We start from the raw sequence: 16,890 nt of genomic DNA on the forward strand, positions 1-16,890 counted from the left end.
CAGCGTCAGACTGGAAGTGGATGGTTGGGGGCGGGCGGGGTAAGAGCACCCTCCCTGCTCCTTTAAGGTAACCCCTGCCCTTGCCGCCGAATCAGCCATCTGCCAATTCGTGCACATCCATATCCATAGGCTGGCCAACCTGAGGCTCTCCAGCTGCTGTTGCACTACCATAATCCCCAGCTGCCATAATCCCCAGCCACACTTTATTGCAGATGGGGATGACTGGAATTGTAGTCCAACAGCTTGAGATCCTCAGATTGGTCACTCATGAACTATAGTTACAAAGTATTTACAAAACATGATAATGACAACAAATGTTCCCACATTGTCCTACTTTTTCATAATTTGACTTTGAATGTCTATGAAGGCAGACCCTTGCCAAATTTTGCGTCTCCCCTGAAATCCGAAGTGTTGTCCTTTAGCACAATCTTGTTGACTGAGTCAACACAGAGTTACATCCTAGCTCTTCTGAAGACTGTACAAGATTTACTGTGTGGCCACATTCAATTGCTCTATCATCACTACTTTTATTTATTTTCATTTAACATAATAATATTTACTTTCTCCCATTGTCATACGGAAGCAAGGTCACTAATTCATATGTGCTTAAAGAGGAACAGTGATTTGTCCAAGGTCCACTCAGCCAAGATGCGAATTAAGATTTCCCAGTTCTAAAGATAACACTCCATTCACTGGAGAATGACTCTCCTGGTTTCAGAAAAGGAAAGCAGCACTATTTGCTGCATCCCAGCATCCTTTCACTCTAGCACTGCAGGCTGGACAGCATGTATAGGCCCTCATTCTCAATCCCAAGACATAAACACAGGCAGAAAAAACTACCTAGGAACTATGTCATGTCACCTTCTTTTCTGGTTGGTTCACTTCACACCAAGAGGATGTCGAAAGATATTGTCATGGCAACTGCATTTCCCTCCTCATTGAAGCAAGCAAAAAAAAGATGAGCTGGGAGGTGTTGCCATAGCAACCTTTTCCATTCCAGACACCAGCAGTAATCAAAAGGAAAGTCTGAAGGGAAACATCACACTCCCATCAAAGCATCTTGGAAGCTTGAATATCATCTGTTTTGTGAAAAGCCATGTGTAAACTAGTGGTGCACCAAATGTTTGTGGTGTTTGATCTTTTGAGGGAGAAAAATTGGCATTTTGAAAGGTATGAAAAAGGGTTTGCAAAAAAACCAAACCAAACAAAATAAGCTCTACTTTCCATTCCATCATTAAATAAAAATATTCATGCCTATTTGCAGCCATTTTCTTTTCTGAATATGCTGCTTTGGTTGCATTATTTGTACTTGAAAGGGCTTCTTCACTGTCTGATCCCAGCCAATCAGCCATCACAAAGTGATATCATGAACCCATGTTGGCAGATTTTGCAGCATCAGTGAGGGTAACTAAAGGCACATTGAGATCATTAACACAATCAGAAAATGTATTCTAGCCAGGTTTGGAAGCTGTGTGCATTCCCAATTTTCCGTTGTGTGGAAGCAAGGTAGGAGGGAAACCTGGGCAGAAGTGATTGTGTGGAAGCAAGGTAGGAGGGAAATCTGGGTAGAAGTGATTGAGGCTGTTCTCACATGCAGGCAAAACCGAAATGAAGCCAAGGCCGGTCTTAACTGTGTATGAGAACCAATCATCCCCAATCCCTGCAGCACCTCGGCAGCAAACCTGCCAAGCCAGTCACCCTCTTAAACTGTGTTAAGAGAGCTAGTGCTCTCTTACCCATGGTTTTTGGATTGTCTGCCAGCTCCGGCTGCTTGCAGCTGAGGCTAGGAGACGGCAGTACTTCCAGCTGGAGTTGGGGGATCTCCATAATGCACAACACACTCGCATTATGGGCGAAGTCCCGAAGCATCCCAGCCCCTGACCTACTGCGCTGCCGGCAGCTGCAGCAATCATGTGGACAGGCAATCTGCACATCCAGGGAGGGATCGTCTGCAGGGAGGTAAGTGCAAGCAAACTTCCTCCCCACTCTCCCTCAAGTCCTTTCTCACCAATCATGAGAAAGGGCTTATTATGTGGAAGCAAAATAGGAGGAAAACCTGGGTTGCTTTTCCTCTTACCTTGCTTCCACACAATCACTTCGACCCAGGTTTTCCTCTTACCTTGCTTCCACACAACTGAAAATTGGGAGCACACACAGCTCCCAAACCTGGATAGAACACAATTTTTGATTGTGCAAATGACCTTATTGCCTGCACTTGTTTTTTTCAGTCCAGCTGGTGAGTCTGAATTCAAAAAGCTATATACTGACACATCCATATCAAGAAGAAGAAGAAGAAGAAGAAGAAGAAGAAGAAGAAGAAGAAGAAGAAGAAGAAGAAGAAGAAGAATCCAGATTCTCTAGTTTCCTGACTTTTCAAGCTTCATAAAATTTAGACATCAGGGCTGGATCCAATAAGAGATGTCAGGGTTCTCTAGCACCCCCTGTGAAAATTCTTATCGGGGTATAGTGGGGGCAGGATGCAAGCCAGTCACACTGGAGGCAGTTAGCAGGAGAACTGACACGGTTAAATGGTCCACTGTCGCTGCAGCCTTCTCGTCGGCCTCATGCTCTGCTCCCAATCAGCTGACTCAAGTTCTCTTGACTCACTCCTCTCCTCCTGTCCCCCCCCCCCCGTGTGACCTCAAAGTAGGGATGTGCATGAACCAGTTTGGAGGTCCTTTTCCAGACCACTGGACCAGTTCGGAAGTCCAGCGGTTCTGCAGGTTTGGTGGGGGATTACCTTTAAGGAGCAGGGAGGTTGCTCCCCCCCCCGCTGCGTTTCCCCCACCAGCACTGTGCTCAAAATCACTGGCATGGGGTAGCAACATACCCTCTTGCTGCCCTGGTCAGTGTCAAAGCAGAAGTACCCGGTGTGCATGCAAGGTAGCCTCCCCGCTGCCGCTGAATAAGCTGTGTGCCGGTTCTTGCACTTCCCTACCTCAAAGCTTTTAATGGCATGGGAAAGGCAAACTTGCCACTGCTGCCTGCCTCTCTCCGCTCTTTGTTGTTTTTGCTCCGTCTCTTGGTTTAGAGAGTTCCTCCCTCCCTCCAAGCTTGCTCAACCCGGTAACAATAAACAATCAGGCTGGACAGGCTAGCTCCCCTTGCCTGTCATCAATCAAGGGAATGAGAAGAGAAGGGGTAGAACATTTCACCCACTCACTCCATTGCTCTCTTCTGTTTCCCAGTCTGACGTACACTCCAGCAGCCATGCCATTGGATCTTTTGGTGCTCTTCCTATTTGTGCTCCACCCCTGCTTCTGCTCAGCTAAGTTTGAATGTTCTTGCAGGATTTTTTATTATTATTATTATTATTATTATTTTTGAGAGATCTGCCTTGCTTTAGGAAAGGGGCGGGAGATGTCAAGCGAGTAAGAAAGAAAGAAAGAAAGAAAGAAAAGTGGGAGGGGCGGGGGGAAAGGGTGGAGGAGGTGGGAAAGAGGTTGTGTGTCGGGGGGTGGATTGTATGTATGTATGTATGTATGTATGTATGTATGTATGTATAAGAAGCAGGGAAGAAAGTGCTACATAGAATGGATCAGGCTTTCCTCAATCTTTTCAGAAATTCTCTAGGACTAGGAAAACTATGAGTTTTAGATCCCGCTGTTTCACTTCTCCTACTCTGTGTTTGGTGCAATATGTTGGTAGGGAGACTTCAAACATCTTACACATGTCTAATGTTAAGGGGGAAAAACACAAACCTGCTAAAAAAGGGTTTGTAAGGAGCTGTTGAGAATCCTTCCCCCCACAGCTGATTAGGAATTTATTTCACTTTCTTGAAGGTTACATTTTGTTTTCAGGCACTGAATTAGTATTTCTGATCTTCTTTCCTTCCCTAAAAAGCCTTTGAGGAATAATATGTGTCTGTGTGGCCTGTTGTAGATTCCTGTTTTGTTCAATCCCCACCCCTGATGCTGTTAGGGCTTCGTTTTAAATTTCTTCAATGTTGCATGCCTTTTGGGGCATTGGATTAGAACTGCCCACTTCCCCCCCCAAAAAAGCCTTTATTTTCCCTAGTCTATTGTGGAGTCTTGCGTTTTTTTAAAAAAAAAAACTAAGAGAACAACTGCCCCTTTTCATCCCCATATAGCATCCCTCCCAGTGGCTGTTGCTGCTGCCTCCCTTGTATCTGATTGTAGACTCCAGGTCCTTTTGGTATGGGAGGCATTCTTTTCATTACTGCTCTGTGGACTTTGTTTAAAAACAGTCATTAAAACACTTTCACAACTGCATAGAGTCCTATTTAAATGATTGTAATTGATACTGCAGGAAATGAGGCACACAACAAAATTTGGAGAGTGACGGAGCCCCTGTAAGGCCACTGGGTCCAAAATCTGAAATTATCTAGCTGCACTCCTGGCTTTGCAGTCACTTGCATGGGGGTAAGAAGTGGAGTCTGCTCACACTTTAAGAACAAAAGAAGAGCTGTGCAGAGTCAGACCAAAGGTTCAACATCCTATTTCTAACCCTACCTAGTGAAATGCTTCTGGGGAACCTGTAACAGTGCAGGTTTTCTTAACGTTTGCCTCTGTTCTATTTAGCCATCATGGCTAATAGCCATTGATAGGGCTAAGCTCCATGAATTTGTCTTATGCCCATTTAAAAGCCACTTAAGCCAGTGACCATGTTCATGTCCTAAGGTGAACTCCACAAAGGGTGGTGTTCCATAGGTGGGGATTCCTGTCATCTCCCCATTGTCATGAATGGACCACCGTCTGGTTAAGGTAGGACTAGCAACCACAACACACCTCTGCAAGGGTGAAAGGCAGTCTGCCTGAGAAGGTTATTGGATTCAATAGGATTCCAAGAAGCCTTAGAAGGGTTTAGAGTTGGCTCTGCTAGTAATTCTATTGATACTCTGATGCAAACATGGAATAATGAACTCACTAGAGCAGTAGACACAATCACTTTGAAGTGTCCTCTCCAACCTGCTTCAAAATCAGCCCTGTGGTATTAGGAAGAACTAGGGGAGCTGAAGCAGTGAGGTAGACCACTACCAGCGAGGAAGACACAGCGTGAATCCAACAGATCACTACACAGAGTTGAAGATCTATGCTCTGGCAGTGTGGGCAGCAAAGAAGCAGTTCTTTTCCATTGCTTCTGCAAACTCAAGTCCAGAGGAGTTGTCTAGGGTTGTGATGGGGCTAAAATGTGCTCCCTTTCCCTTGAATTTGCAACTATCAGTCACTTGCTGTGATGTTTTCAATTACTTTTTTGTGGCTAAAATCTCTTGTATCCAGGCTGAACTGGATTCCACAGTTACTGCAGAGTCTACTGTGGAGGTGTCCAGCAACTCCTCTTACAAGGATTAGATTGGATCACTTTCAGTTCGTGACTCCTGAGGATGTGAACAAACTGCTTCAGACTGTGTATCCTACAACCTGTTCTCTTGGCCCTTGCCCAGCTTGGCTTATTTCATCTGATAATCATATTATCGGAGAGGGTCTGGTAAATATTATAAATGCTTCTCTGAGTGAAGGCAGTATGCCTCCTTGCCTTAAAAGAGGTTCTTATTAGACTTTGTTTGAAGAAAAAATCTGCACTGGATCCCTCAGAGTAAGTTTTAAAAACTTATTTCCAATCCGCCATGGTTGAGCAAGGTGATTGAGCAGGTGGTGACCTCTCAGATCCAGGCAGTTTTGGGTAATACAAATTATCTAGACTCATTTGAAACCATCTTCCAAGCCGGCTATGGGGTTGAGACTGCCTTTGTTGGCCTGATGGATGATCTCCAATTGGCTATCGACAGTGGGAGTGTGACTCTGCTGATCCTTTTGGATTTCTTGGGGTTTTCGATACCATCACCCATGGTATCCTTCTGGCTTTCCTGAGGGTTATAGGATTGAGTGGTACTGTTTTACAATGGTTCCGTTCCTAAATCTCTACTAGATTCCAGATGTTATTGCTTGGAGACCGCTGTTCTGCAAAGCAAGAACGGAAGTATGGGGTTTCACAAGGCTTCATACTGTCTCCAATGCTTTTATAATCTACATGAACCTGCCGGGAGATATCATTAGGAGATTTGGTGCAGGATGTTATCAGTATGTCTATTTCTCCATATCGACCACATCAGGAAAATGGCATGACTTCCCTAAATGCCTGCCTGGAGACAGTAATGAGGTTGATGAGGGATAACAAACTGAAGTTGAATTTGAATAAGATGGAGGTGCTGACTGTGGGGGGTCGGGACCTGAGAGATGGTTTAGATCTGCTGTACTGGATGGGACTCCCCCTGAAAGATCAGGTGCGTAGCTTGGGAGTGCTCCTGGATCCCAAACTCTCTCTGGTTTCTCAGGTTGAGGCAGTGGCCAGGGCCGCTTTTTATCAGTTTTGGCATATATGTCAGCTATGCCCATTTCTGGAGGTAAATGAGCTTAAAACAGTCGTACAAAGGCTGGTAACCTCCAGGCTCAACTATTGTAATGCATACTGTATAGGGCTGCCTTTGTGCATGGTCCGGGAACTCCAGTTGGTACAGAATGCGACAGACAGACTGGTCTCTGGGACAACCCAAAGGGACCATATAACACCAATTTTAAAAGAACTGCACTAGTTACCAATAGGTTTCTGAGTGAAATAAGTAGTGCTAGTTATTACCTATATAAAGCTCTTAACGACTTGGGTCCAGATACTTAAGAGACCACCTTCTCTGTCATGAACCCAACCATCTATTAAGGTAATCTGGGGAGGTCTAGTTACGGTTGCCACCATCTCGTTTGGTGACAGCTCTGGACTGAACCTTCTCTGTGGCTGCCCCAGAGCTTTGGAATATGCTCCCTGTCAAAATGAGAGTTTCTCCATCTCTGATGGCTTTTAGAAAGACCCTCAAGACATACCTGTTTTCTCAGGCTTTTAATTGAAATTAATTTTAAACTGTTTAATTGTTTTTATCCTATGAAATTGTTTTAACTTTGTATTCTGTGAAATTGTTTTGCTTTTACTCTGTTTTATATCTGTTTTAAATTGTGTGTACACCACCTAGAGATACACATATCAAGTGGTATATAAATATGATAAATAAATAAAACTAGCTGGGCCAGGCACAGAACATCTGTGCCTCCAGCCAGCCCACCCACCACTGCTGTTCCCCCCCTCCCCACGCTGGCATGCCCGGCTTTCTGGCCGACTGGCCACTCCCCCCTGCCCCCACCGCTGCCCGCTTCTTGCCCCCAACCTGCAGTTTCTGGCTAGCAGGCTGGCTCGAAAGCCAGCCCGCCATCTCCTCCCGCCCACTCCCGGTAGCAGCTGCCTCCTCCCGGCGGCTGGACCAGGCTGGCCCGCCACTGCCTCCTGTTCCCGCTGGCTGGGCTAGCCTGCCGCCTCCTCCGGCCAACTGGCTGCCACCTCCATTGTCTCCCCGTCGCTATCCCCCAGGCAGCTGCTCTCATGAGAGCTGCGATGCATGGGGTTAGCAACAGGTACATTTAGGAGAAGTATATATTTAGAATATGAGCATGAGGTACTGTGTTGCATAAAGTTCATGGTGGAGAAAATCCACGATAGATTCACATAGCCCTGATGGCTTGTTTGCCTTCATTCTCTCTATGTGGAGGAGAGGAACGCCCCTGCTCCCAACGTACATTTTTTGTAATTTGAGTTGGCATAGGTAGTGGGAAAGAGTGTAAGCTCTGAATCAGATATGGCCTCTTGCCATGTGCTCACTTGGTGGCTTTAGATAACTGTTCTCTCTCAATTTCAGTCCTACAATGGGGATTTTAATTCTGACCTACCTTACAGGATAGTTGTATGTGTATCCTTCACATACAGGATAATATATGTGAAGTGTTTTGGAAACAATAAATTGTTATTTAAATAGTACTTATTTAAAAGTATCTTTGTAGATTTCACAAAATATGAACAGAAAACTGTTACTAGTATTAGATCTGAAGTTACAAGGCTGCTGAAATAATATATAAAGCTATGATGCTTTGTGTGCCTGTCTATCTCTTCTAAATCTTGATGCAAACTGTCAGAAAAAATAACTTGTTTCGGGATCTGGACTAAGGTTGTGCTATTCAATTTGACCTTGAATTGATTAGAGTCGAATCGGGGGTAATTCTCAAATTTGACCCAGGTAGACTAACCATAGGAATAATTGTATGGCACAGCGGGAAAATGACTTGATTAGCAAGCCAGAGGTTGCCAGTTCAAATCCCCGCTGGTATGTTTCCCAGACTATTTGAAACACATCTATTGGGCAGCAGCGATAAAGGAAAATGCTGAAAGGCATCATCTCATACTGTATGGGAGATGGCAATGGTAAACCCCTCCTGGATTGTACCAAAGACAACCACAGGGTCGCCTGGAGTTGCCTCGGGCTCAACAGCATGCTTTACCTTTACTTTAGACTATAGGAAGGTGCCACATACTGAGTCAGACCATAGGTCCATCTTGCTCAGTATTGTCTAAACAGACTGGTAGTGGCTTATCCAAGGTTGCAGGCAGAAATCTCTCTCAGCCCTATATTGGAGATGCCAGGGAAGGAACTTGGAACCTAGATTCTCTTCCCAGAGTGGCTACATCCCCTAAGGGGGATATCTTACAGTGTTCACACTTCTAGTCTCCTTTTCATATGCAACCAGGTTGGACCCTGCTTAGCTAAGTGGACAAGTCATGCTTGCTACCACAAGACCAGCTCTCTTCCCTCTCTGCCCATCTTGGACCAGTCTCCAAGATGGGCAGATGCACTAAGTCCACAGTGGAGGGCTGGTCTTCTTGCTGGTCCCAGTTGGTAGACCAGTTCTCCCCAGAAAAAAGGCACCATTTTGAGTCTTGTTTTTCCATAAAAACAGGCCTCAACATGGCAGTCGAATCAAGCTGGCTGTTTTTGATGAATCAAACTGAGTTTTTGCTATTTGATTCTAGCTCGAATCGAATCGTAAAAATTGATTCATGCACACCCCTAATCAAGATTGGTAGGTCAGTAATCTAAAGAGAAAGTAACATGAAGATGATGGAAGGGTGAGTGGGGAGAGTGGGCTAAGCCCGCTCTCCCCGCACACGAGCAGAGCGGAAGCACAATTGCCAGTTCCATAACGGAGCTGGTAGGGGCTGGGGAGCTTGGGGGCCGCACAGCCCCTGGAAGCTCAGCCCCAATTTTGCCCCATCGTGTGAATAGCCTCTTAGTCTCCTTGTTGAACTCAACACTAGTATAAATTAAATCCCCTTTAACGCATCTCTCAGTATAAAATAAGATGTCCAGAAAAATCTGGTTCAGCCAGCAACCCCAGCTTTGTACTGCATTTGCTACCTTTTCTCACCTCCAATATATTCCTCAGATTTTTCATTAGTATGTTCCAAAGTGAACTGAACTGTGGGGACTCCCTTATTTAGTGAGGGTTGAAATGCAGTACTAAGTGCAAATGTCCATATAGGAACTGAACTTCTTCATTTACATTTCAAATGAAATGTAATGGAAGTGTCTCATTAATATGAAGGAAAGGATTAAATTACTCAATTTGAAACCCCACCCCACCCCCATTTCCTTCTATCTACATTCAGTATATGCATGGGGGGGAATAGAACTACACCCTCTGATGTATGGTCTAAGGGCACATGATTTAGCTCGGTTGCTGAAGGTAAACCGGTCTTGGTGTAGTCAGTGCCTGGATGGGAGACCCATGTATGCCACTTTGGGGGATGGGGCTGTAATTCAGTGGTAGAGCATTTGCTTTGCATGCAAAAGGTCCTACTTTATTATTATTATTATTAGTAGTAGTAGTAGTAGTACATTTATATCCCGCTCTTCCTCCAAGAAGCCCAGAATGCTGTACTACATACTTGAGTTTCTCCTCCTCACAATAACCTTGTGAAGTAGCTTAGGCTGAGAGAAAAGTTGACTGGTCCAGAGTCACCCAGCTAGTATCATGGCTGAATGGGGATTTGAACTCGGGTCTCCCCAGTCCTAGTCCAGCACTCTAACCACTACACCACGCTGGCTCTCTGGCAACTTTCAATCCCTGGCATCTCCAGGTGGGGCTGGGAAAGACTCCTTCTTGAAACCTTGGAGAAATTGTTGCCAGTCAGTGTAAACAATACTGAGCTTGATGGTCTGACTTGGTATATGGCAGCTTCCTTTGTTACTATGTTTCTATGCTGATCTTATTCTGCATTTGTCTGAAAAGGGCACAAGAGATGTCAGCAATGACACCCTAAATAAAAATGTAGGTTTGCTCACATCTCTTCTGATAGAATGACAGAATCAATAGCTCTATTCTAGGGGTATGTGAACTGGCTTGAAATCGAGCCAGTTCAAAGGCTTAACCTTGGACCAAACTGGGTCCAGTCTGAGGTGGAGCTTAACCCCTTGGGCCGATTTGAGGATGATGGGGACCTTCCATTGTACCTGTAGTCAATGGAAGTAGTCACATTTGGCAATGGCTACACACTACCCCTAACGTCCTTCCGCCAAGTCACCCAGGCCAACTTTTGCCTGCGCCAGCCCATCTGGGCCCATCTTGGGCCTCTGCACATGCTTGCAGGCCATTTTCCCCCCTCCACACATGTTCATAGGCCATTTGTGTGACCATGCAAATTGTGTGGTCACACAAATGGCCCATGCGCATGTGCAGAGGTCAAGAAATGGCCTCCACACATGCACAGAGGCCTGAGATGGGCTGAAACGGGGCTGGACCCAGCAAAAGATGGCCTGGGGGACTCAGGGGGTGGCTGGCAGGGGTAAGGGGAGCTGCTGAAGCCCACCCACCCCCAGAGGCTGCATCTGTCTCCAACGCCTCCTGTGCCAATTTTGAGTACTTCAGTTGACTCCCGGTACACTTAGGGAAGCCGCTGCCGCCATCAAACCAGGCCCAAACTTGCTCAAATTCGGGCTGGGGCCCAGTCCGGAGGGGGGCAAAACCAAACTGGTCTGGTCCAGTTTTGTGCACATCCCTACTCTATTCACAAGAAATCAGGAAAATCCTCTAGGGTTCCAAACTGAATGGAGAATTCCTCAGTGCATTCAATTCTACCCCTTGCAGACAAACATTGAATGGACAGCCATGGCCAAGTGAGCATCAGAGGGTGTGGTCCCATTCCTCCTAGGGATGCGCGAACCGGTTCAAATTCGAACCGGTTCGAATTCAAACCAGAGTAGTTCGAACCAGCCATCAGGTTCGAGCTGCAGGTTCGAATTCGAACCGAACCAGGGGGTGGTTCGATTTGAACCATTTAGAACCTGTTAGAACCAGTTAAGACATCAAAAAAATTGGTAGGATGGTAGCTGACACCCAGGGGTACCTGCCACCCAAACCCCAAAGCAATCGGACACTCGTAAGAATTTTTATAAATTTTTGAAAATTATTTTTATTTTTCTCATAGGATATAATGGGACTCGAACGAGCCAATTATACCTTATTGTGGAACACCCATGGGTGCCAACAACCACCCAAACCCAAATCAGACAGTCCTACAATTTTTTATGAATATTTGAAATATTTTCAATTATTTTTCTCATAGAGTATAATGGGACCAGAACCAGCCCATATCCCCTATTTTGGAGCACCTAGGGGCACAAAAGCGGGGTGGGTGGTAGACATACAGGAGTGCCTACCACCCACAAAACCCCAAGGCAATTGGACACTCCTCTGATTATTGGTGAATTTTTAAAGTATTTTTGAATTCCTCATAGGGAATAATTAGGATTGCAGCAAATGTATAGCTTCACGTCGGGGGGAAAGGCATGTTGTAGAGAGGCGTGTGGTGGGTAGTAGTTCCTAGGGTGGGCAAGGAAACTATCAGAGTTATTTGAAAGGAATTGGGCAAAGGGCTGATTTTAAAGTGATTTTTGAAGTTTATGTGACTGTAAGGTTTTTCTCCATAAAGAAGCATGGAGGTGTCCGCAAATGTATAGCTTCATGTCAGGGGCAAAGGGGTGGCCTAGAGCAGAGTGTGGTGGGTGGTAGTGCCCAAGGGGGGCCAGGAAGCTATCAGAATTATTTGAAAGGAATTGGGCAACGGGCTGGTTTTTAAGTGATTTTTGAAGTTTATGTGTCTTTAAGGTTAGCAATGAGAGTGGATTCATGGTTTGTCATTGAAAATCTTATATGCTACCAAAGAATCTACACTCAGAACACTTCAGAAACAACAGAACCCAGTGCCCAATGGGTTAGCAATCCATGGGGGTGGTTGGCACCCTCTTTGCACTAGACCACCACTCACTCTGGGCCACCCCAGCACCCCACAAGTGGCTTTAAGGTTTTTCTCCATAGGGAAGAATGGAGGTTTCAGCAGCCCCATAACTGCACTTGGTGGGTGCTGGGGTGGCAAGGGTGCCAACCACCTCCATGGGTTGCTAACCCATGGGATACTGGGTTTTGTTGTTTCTGAAGTGTTCTGAGTGTAGATTCTTTGGTAGCATATAAGATTTTCAATGACAAACCATGAATCCACTCTCATCTGCTAACCTTAAAGACACATAAACTTCAAAAATCACTTAAAAATCAGCCCATTGCCCAATTCCTTTCAAATAATTCTGATAGCTACCTGCCCCCCCTTGGGCACTACCACCCACCACACTCTGCTCTTGGACACCCCTTTCCCCCCGACGTGAAGCTAAACATTTGCTGACACCTCCATGCTTCTTTATGGAGAAAAACCTTACAGTCACATAAACTTCAAAAATCATTTAAAAACCAGCCTTTTGCCCCATTCCTTTCAAATAATTCTGATAGCTTCCTTGCCCACCTTGGGAACTACCACCCACCACACTCCACTCTAGGACACCCCTTTCTCCCCGACGTGAAGCTATACATTTGCTGCAATCCTCATTATTCTCTATGAGGAATTCAAAAATAATTTTAAAATTCACCAATAATCAGAGGAGTGTCCGATTGCCTTGGAACTTTGTGTATAGTAGGCACCCCTGGTTGTCTACCACCCACCCCACTTTTGTGCCCCTAGGTGCTCCATAATAGGGGATATGGACTGGTTCTGGTCCCATTATACCCTATGAGAAAAATAATTAAAAATATTTCAAATATTCTTAAAAAATCATAGGGGTGTCCAATTGCTTTGGGGTTTGCATGGTTGTTGGCACCCATGGGTGCTCCACAATAAGGAATAATGGGCTGGTTCGAGTCCCATTATAACCTATGAGGAAAAAATAATATTTTTCAAAAATTCATAAAAAATTGTACGAGTGTCTGATTGCTTTGGGTTTTGGGTGGCAGGTACCCCTGGGTGTCAGCTACCATCCTACCAATTTTTGGATGTCCAAACTGGTTCAAACCAGTTTGAACCGGTTCGAACCGATTCAAATTCGAGCCGAACCAGGGGGAGGTTCAAGCAAAACCAAAACCAAACCACCCCCTCCTGGTTCGAACCTGGTTCAAATTCGAACCAAACTGGGCAAACCGGTTTTGTGCGCATCCCTAATTCCTCCCTCTGCACTTATTGAATGTGGAACGGCTTTTTTTGTGAATAGAGCTATTCTTTCTCTAGATGGAAATGCGGGGTGGGGGGTGGGCAGTCACATACCTGGCAACCTGTCCCTATTTTCCCATTCAGGTGAATGGGAGAATAGGGACATGGAGGCAAATTAATCAATTTAATCCTTTCCTTGCATTCTTTTATTTATTGAACACATGTTCTACTGCCTATAATCAGGTCTCAGGGTAGTTTACAACTAATTAAGACATCTATAAACTTTTAAATCAGCAGTTAAAACAACTTAGTGAGAAATAGGCCTTATGATGAGTTTCCACAGCCCCTCCCCCATCATGTTTTGTGTGAAACCCATCATTGGCATCATCCTGCTTCAGATTTAATGTTCTTATCAGGACAAGTCAGTGGACATTTGTAAGTACATTTTTACATAAGGAAGACAGAATATACACTGGCTAAGTCTGTAAAAAGTTATATAATATGACTGACTGGAAAGGTGATATATCCACATATTTCCATTCTTAATCTTTCTTCAGAAGCTGAAAATCAACACTTCACATATGTAATTATTCTGAGACTTAACGTGCTGTGCAAATAGCATTCATTATTTTCAGCCTAAGGATCAGGAAGGAAAGGATGATAAGAGAGATTTATAATTTGTTTGAATTGCCAGCATGGTACATATTGTGAGGAATTACTGTCTTCTTCATCAAGAAGGATGGATATGATCCAGGCAACATTAAGCATATTTAAATCCTGTGGATTTTCAGTGGGAGAAAGTCAGGAATAAACATAACACTGAAAATAGTGGGTCTTAAAATTGCTTAAATGAGGCTGGGTTGCCCTCTAAATGAAAATGGCTATTCTGCTGCAACTGGATAAACCAACAGCAGTTTTCAGAGGTTAATTTGAGCAAAATCACACTTGGGCTTGGCACCACCAGGCCTGAAACCTGGAATACTTTCAATAGTAAGAAGGATAAAAGTGGTTTTGAACATCTCAAGAGTGCTTTTTCCTCACTATCAAGGGCAGGAATGCACAACTTCAGCCCTCCTGCAGATGTTGGACTACAACATCCATCATCTCTGACTATTCACACACTGTGACTGGGGATGACGGGAGTTGTAGTTCAAAAGGCTTAGAGGTCATTCACACAATCAAAAACAATGTTCTACCCGTGTTTGGGAGCTGTGGTGCTGGAAAGGAGCTGGAAAGTCCTGATCATGGGCCACTTCTAATACGACAAATTTCCTACATTGATTGCAAATAGCTTGTACTTGGAAACTGGTGTAGCATAGGTGAGAAGACTCTGAGCTGTGACCCAGGAAGTTCAATCTTGCCCCAACTAAGAACCTACTAGATGAGAGCAAGCTCCAGATTTCAGGGGGCTCTCAGCAAACTGCCCTCCATTGATCTCCTCCTACCTGATTGGGGCCACCACCACTTTATCATGCCTATGGGCACAGAGGTGGTCCTAGAATCAGCCATGGATCCTTCTGAGGGTCTTGGGCTCTCAGCAGCTATCCAATAATACTGCCCCAACTCTGGTCCTGAACTAGGTAGCTTTAGGCAAATCGCCATATCTTAGCCTCATCCCCACCTCCTCCATCTGCAAAAAGGAGCTAATATTGCTGATTTACTTCCAAAATTGCAAAGATTATTGATCAGGTATGTGAAACTCTTTGAACAATCTAAGGTGCCATATAAATTGTTATTTTTCTTGTTATTAATGTTGGCCCACATGTTGTGCAGCATAAGACAGATGCACCACACTACTGCAGGCTTATAGTAAATCACCAGCAGTCTTGAGCAAGAGGGCAAATACTTCAAGCAGTGCAGCCACACTCCGGAAGTGCTAGTTAGATCAAAAACATGTCACTTGACCATTGGTAACATATTTCTGTTCTAATTAGAGTGCCGTGGTGCCATCAGGATCAGGCACGATTCTGGCAGTGAATATGCGTGTGCAACACTGGGCTGGGCTCCCTTAGCCCAGTTTTGCATGCATGTGTGAATAGCCTCAAATGAAATGCTTCCAGTGGGTTCACATTGATAATGAAGTGGCATGAAACAGACCATTACAGATGACAGATTCCAAAGAGAGCACCATTTTGAGCTCTGCAGTCTCCACCTTTATGGCTCAGGCCTGTCACCACACTACTCACAATGAAGTGGTATGCAGTTTGGTATTCTTCCATTCCAGCTAGGCACTGCAGGTACCACACATACAAGGGTAACAATGTAAGCATGTACAACCCAAGTCACAGTACGAATGGAGAGGTGCATGTTCACTGCCCCCCATCATCTGAACTGGCCTTGCAGTTTGCCTTAATACCAGTGGCTCCTCCCACTCAAAGTGATATCATTGGCTATTTGTGGGCAAATGGGATGAAAGGCCAGGTGCACATCTCTAAAGCACTGGATCAAAAAGGTGGGCTGGGATCCAATGCAGAACAAAAATACGGTAGTACTTTTTATGCAACAAAAAGCAGAAGAGAACTTCCCCCAAATGCTTGAAAATATCTTTAATACAAAATGTTGTATTAAGACAATCTCAGGTGCCTTGCGGGCTTTTGCTTTTGAGAAGTAGGATCCAGCCTGCAGATTGCCAGTTGGCCATTGCTGATGAAAATAGTGAGCTCTATTCAAGAGAACAAGGTATTAATTGTATTGTTTGCTCCAGCCACAAAAATATTGAAGTTGATAATGAGTTCCAGATTAAAGAGTATTTGCCCCAGAACCTCTCATTTCAAAAAATGATCTTCAAGGTGTTATTATGAACTCTGAAATTCAAGCATGCACACACATGTCATCAAATAAATAAGGTGTGTTTGGGAGTACCTGGAAGAGACAGAAAGTGTTGTAAACTAGGAGCAAAACTACTTCACTTACCTGGAACACTTTTGATAAATTATCAAAGAGAACTTGACCAGCACTGACTTTGTGCTTGACTCCTCTAACTGTACCATTTTTGCTTAGGATGTTGACTCTTTTAGTGCCAAACCCCCTCTCTTTGGCGGCTCTCACGAAAATGAGCATGTCGTCTGGCTCGTTCTCATTTTCATCATATTCAGATCCTAGATTTCCATTGTGCTGCCCATCAGATTCACTCAGTCTGCTGCTGTTTGGGTCCGTTTCTGAGCTGCTAGTGCATTCGGAATCCAGAGAATCAGACGTTTCTCCATCAGCATACACCTCCTTTAGCACTCTCCCACTATGAGAAGATGCAATTCGAAATCGGACTTTCCTTGGCTGCCTTTCGCCCTCGCCCTTGGTGTCACTCTTAAACATTGTCCCATCCATTGATATAACCCGCTTACATCGTCCTGGTCTAGGTTGTCATTGCATTTGCCAGTTTCTCACACTTAAAACAATATCAAAGTTGTTTTCCAGTGACAGCAACGCTGCTCATATGAAGCTAACATCTAAAGGAAAGAGGATTCCCAAGAAGCTACAGTGCTGTTCAGCAATTAATAATGAATGCATGTGTGTGCTATGGTTACCTTT

General features: G+C 44.7%; 1 protein-coding gene across 1 annotated transcript in view; it reads right to left on the bottom strand.

The window, feature by feature from the left end:
- The window catches only part of GRXCR1 (glutaredoxin and cysteine rich domain containing 1), a 75,766-nt gene extending 59,080 nt beyond the window's left edge, over positions 1–16,686 (bottom strand). Inside the window, exon 1 of the mRNA XM_053251443.1 lies at positions 16,283–16,686. Coding sequence (XP_053107418.1) covers positions 16,283–16,686 — 404 coding nt within the window. The remainder of the gene's footprint in view (positions 1–16,282) is intronic.
- Between the last annotated feature and the right edge of the window lie 204 nt (positions 16,687–16,890).

This window comes from Hemicordylus capensis, chromosome 5 (genome assembly GCF_027244095.1).
Source record: "Hemicordylus capensis ecotype Gifberg chromosome 5, rHemCap1.1.pri, whole genome shotgun sequence".
NCBI classification, from domain to species: Eukaryota; Metazoa; Chordata; class Lepidosauria; order Squamata; family Cordylidae; genus Hemicordylus; species Hemicordylus capensis.